General features: G+C 35.1%; 1 protein-coding gene across 2 annotated transcripts in view; it reads left to right on the plus strand.

Moving 5' to 3' along the window:
• The window catches only part of LOC106875386 (uncharacterized), a 112962-nt gene that overhangs the window by 101851 nt on the left and 6360 nt on the right, over nt 1–4751 (plus strand). For both annotated transcript variants that reach the window (XM_052966335.1, XM_014923496.2), the window contains exon 6: nt 2947–3050. In XM_052966335.1, coding sequence (XP_052822295.1) covers nt 2947–3050 — 104 coding nt within the window. The remainder of the gene's footprint in view (nt 1–2946; nt 3051–4751) is intronic.

Consider the following 4751-nt stretch of genomic DNA (forward strand, 5'->3'; position numbering starts at 1 on the left):
TATATATATATATATATATATATATATGTATGTATGTATGTATGTATTTATGTGTATGTGTCTCTGTTTGTCCCCCTGCCATCACTTGAGAACCGATGCTGATGTGTTTATGCCCTGTAACTTAGCAGTTCAGCAAAAGGAGTCGATACCATAAATACTAGGCTTACAAAGAATAAGTCCTGGGGTCAATTTCTTCAACTGAAACAAGTAAAAGAATGAAAGAATATATGTAATAATAACTGACGGTGGGCCTATCTTGACATCACATAATAGATGTAAACAAGTGTCGCTCTCACACAAGCAGTGTCATTCACTTCCAATATTCTGTTAGAACATGTCTGGCCATGGGGGAATATTATCTTCCTTAGAAACAGGTGAGACTTAGCAACAGGAGGAGCATCTGGCTGTAGACAATCTGTTTCAACAAATTCCTTTAGACACATGCGAGCATGGAGAAAATGGACATTAAATGCTGCTGCTGCTGCTGCTGATGATGATGATGATGATGATGATGACGACGACGACGACGATGACTGTGATGACAACGATGACTGCGACGACGACGATGACGACTGCGACGACAACAAAGACACTTGGAAGGAAAACTTCTTAACCACACAGCCAAGTGAAAATTCATGCTGATATAATATTAAATGCTTCACACATCAATATCCCAAATATTTTCTATCCTACTTATGTGTTGATTCAATCATTGGAATTGAACAACAGAATTATGGTAGAGAATGCAAAACCAGATTGACAGGGGGAATATTTTGATACCATCTCAAATCAAATTATTATAAACTATAGTACATTCCTTTAGAGCAGTGTTTCCCCTAGTCCCACTGTAACTTTCTAGAAAAATCTATACCCCACTGGTGGTTGGGAAAAACAACTTTATTTTTAATATTTTATCACAATTATTTAATACAAAAATCTACCAGTAACTCTTTTATTAAGTACTGAGTACAAAAAAGGTACACTATTGACTAAGAAAATAAAGTGGGTCACTTTAATGAGGACCTTGTGCCTTGCAACTATGGCACCATGCCCTACCACAATTTTTTCAGGCCCTACATTGAGAACTGCTGCTTTAGAGTGTAACATAGTCTGAGAAATTGCAAAATAGGAATTGATCACCTTCTCTCTCTCTCCTTCTCTTGCTTTACCTATGGGCTAAGTAACCATGTATCCCCTTTACAGCAGCACACCTGTTTCTTGTTAACTCTCTCTCTCTCTCTCTCCCTCTCTCTCTCTCTCTCTCTCTCTCTCTCTCTCTCTCTCTCTCTCTCTCTCTCTCTCTCTCTCTCTGTCCCTCCCTCCCTCTCTGGTCAGGTAACTATGTACTGCTTCTACAGCAAGCATCTATTTCTGTCTCTGTCACACTCTAACCTTTCATCATCTGACACAAGATCACCTCCTCCAATTCCCCCTCCCCTCTCAAAATTTCCTTGTCTTGCAATGTTACTTGGTGACCCTGCCAGTGCTGGTGCCACGTAAAAGACATCCAGTCCATGCTGTGAAGTGGTTGACATTTAGAAGGGCATCCAACCATAAAAAACCATGCCAAAACAAACACAGAAGTATGGTGCAGTTTTCTACCTGGCCAGATCCTGTCAAACTGTCCAACCCATGCCAGCATGGAACAAGGATGTTAAATGATGACGACGATGACGAATTAGTTTGAGATGTTACAAGAAAGTTAAATGCCATCAAATCTTCCATATTTCTTTCACAGTTGAAATAAGGGTTAATCTCAAAGATTTATATGTTGATTAGTGCTGTCAGTTGTAATGCTCTGAAAATATTTTAGCTGACATCTGGTATAGTCCCAGTAATGGTAACTTCTCATTTATAGAGTAATAACTTGCTGCTCTAATGTTTCAATGTCATATGACAGGATACTCTAATTAAAGCTAATTAATGATGCCAAGTAAATGGAAATGAAATTAGTAGAATTACTTTTTGGAGATTTTTTTTCCTTTCATGATCAAAACAAAGCTGGTTCTAAAATCAGAACTTTATTATCATAATCTTAATGCCCATTTTACCATGCTTGCATGGGTTGGACAGAGTTTATCAAGACAGATTTGTTATGGCCAGAAACCTTTCTTACAATCAACCCTTACCTGTTTGCAAGCAAAGTAATATTTCTTTTTGGCCAAACATGTTTTCACAGAATACTTGAAATGTATGATTAACATTTACAATGATCATGTGATATCAAGACAGGGTGACACAAACATACACATACTCACGCGTGCACACACACACACACACACACACACATGCATACTTATAAATGTAAGTACATATATATATATATATATATTTTTTTTTTTAAGGGTTTCCATACAGTTACCTCTACAAAATTCACTCACAAGCACTTTGGTCAACCTGGGTCTATAGTAGATGACACTTGTCCGAGGTGCCGCACCCAGGTGATTGGGAAGTAAACTTCTCAATCACACAGGCACTCCTAAATTTAAATTTAGTTAATAGACTTAGCATCCATATACAAGAGGTATAAATTGGTAGAGTTAATAGAGCATCAGACAAAATGCTATGCAATATTACAGATCTGTATGATCTAAGTTCAAATCCTGCTGAGGTCAGCTTTGCTTTTCATCCACTGAAGATTGATAAATAAAGACCCAGTCCAATAGCAGGGTTAATTTCTCTCTTTCTTTCTATAGAAATTAGTTTTAGTCCCCATAGAACCCCTAAAATCCCACGAAGAGTTTTAGGGAGCTTAAGGAGTCTAAAAACATGAATTAGTGGCAGGAAACAATTTTGGTATTTGGAAATTTACAAAAAAAAAAATTAATTAATAATCAAATCAAATAAAGACAAGTTAAAATGTGGAATATCATCTTGTAACCATTTCCTTTCTCAGTTGCTTTGCTCCCTAATTAATTTATTCTCTTGTTTCTTAATTATTTACAGAAAAATCACTAACCACTCGGTCCCGGCGCCTTTGGGAAAATGTCACTCAAATGGAAATTCAAACAGGAAAAGCTATATCAGAAGCTGAACATGCAACTGAGCGAGTAAGTAGGTCACAGTACATCAAGGAATAACAATTCTTTGGTTAAAAAATGTCTTGGTTTCTTCTTACGTCTTAATTTCTCATTTTGTATTTTCTCAAAGACTTTGCTAGAGCATAATATCATTTTTGATAGTTTGAAATAGCACTAAAAGTATCACTCAGTTTAACCCTTTTGTTTCCGTATTTCTGATGAAATACACTGCTTTTGTTTCAATTAATTTTGAAAATAATGAAAGATTTATTAACCTGGTGTTTAGTACATTAATTAACATAAAATCTTGATGAAATGTTTCAATTTAGATCACTTTAACAAAATAAGTTTGTATCATAGAACTGAGCAGTTTCATGCGGGTTGGTATTAAGAGAATCAATTTGTTTGCATTCTTTACTATGTCAACCTTTATTAATATATTTATGATTGAAGCAACAAATAGGTAGGATGGTGAATGTGTGGAATATTAATGTGATGAGTCATAAATCATAAGCCTGGTGTATATGTAATATGAGCAGGAGTTTCCCCACCTATTCCAATGTATAATTCTAAGGTATCATGTAGTTGTAAAGTAATTTGCATTTTTTCATCACAGACCCCACTGCATGTTTCCTCTCCTTAAAACACTTGCTATCATCTTCAATAATGCTTGTTACTTTGTAGATGATACCTCCCCTTCTACACATCTAGGTGTCATCCACAAGCAACACTTCATGCCAAACCTGATCTGCTTCAAACTGGGACTTCGAATCATTTTTCAGTAAAAACATGACAAAGACATGCACACACATAAACATATACATTCAATGTTGAATGGTATCTATGGTTACAAGAAAATATAGCATCCGAGAACCTATTTAATGATGTAGGCTCATATCAACGAAGAATATTCATGGACTCTCTAATGCACAATTTACATACACACATAATTGTATTGTATGGGGGTACTTCTGCTATTGCAAACCAAGATAATGAGTATTGTATATTTTTTAGTTTAAGTTCTTGTATATACAAAGCTAGCATTGTAGAAGATTTATATTTTGCATTAGTAAAAGAGTTCAAATGGGCCCTATATTGATGTCTAAAGTCTACAGTGCTTCCTGTATAAACTCCTACCTTCTGTGTAGCAGGGATTTCCACAGAACACCTATATACTACCTTATTACGTAAACAGGATCCGGCTAGCGGATACGATTCCTTAATTTGACAATTACATGGTTTTTTTTTCCCTTGCATCGATATTAACTTTCCAATTACTTGAGGTTAAGTCACCCGCTGACTGTCAGAGGTTGACCTGGCATAATGTTTATATTAGAGCTAGTGTCTAAATTGATAATTTACTAAGTTGAACCAAATTTTAGTCTAGTATTTTATAAATTTTTATGGATTTTATACTTTTCATTTAGATTTTATAGATTTTTAAATTAGTATTTTATAGAGTACGCTTTTCTTGATGGGGATTGGTCCCCTTCATTGTTTGAATTGTATATTGGTGGTTCTTCTCTAAATTATATATATATATATATAATCATAAATATATAGGGATTGACAGTAACCTGCTTCTCCAACATACTGAGAATTCAGAAATAGCAGCTAAAGAACTACTGATTCCAAAACTACAAATTATTACTCTAAATAGATAGCGATATTTTTGATACACACAGAATAGAGTATTCTTTACTCTTAACTGTGAAACGATCGTACTAAATT

The sequence above is a fragment of the Octopus bimaculoides genome, chromosome 3 (genome assembly GCF_001194135.2).
Source record: "Octopus bimaculoides isolate UCB-OBI-ISO-001 chromosome 3, ASM119413v2, whole genome shotgun sequence".
Lineage (NCBI taxonomy): Eukaryota > Metazoa > Mollusca > Cephalopoda > Octopoda > Octopodidae > Octopus > Octopus bimaculoides.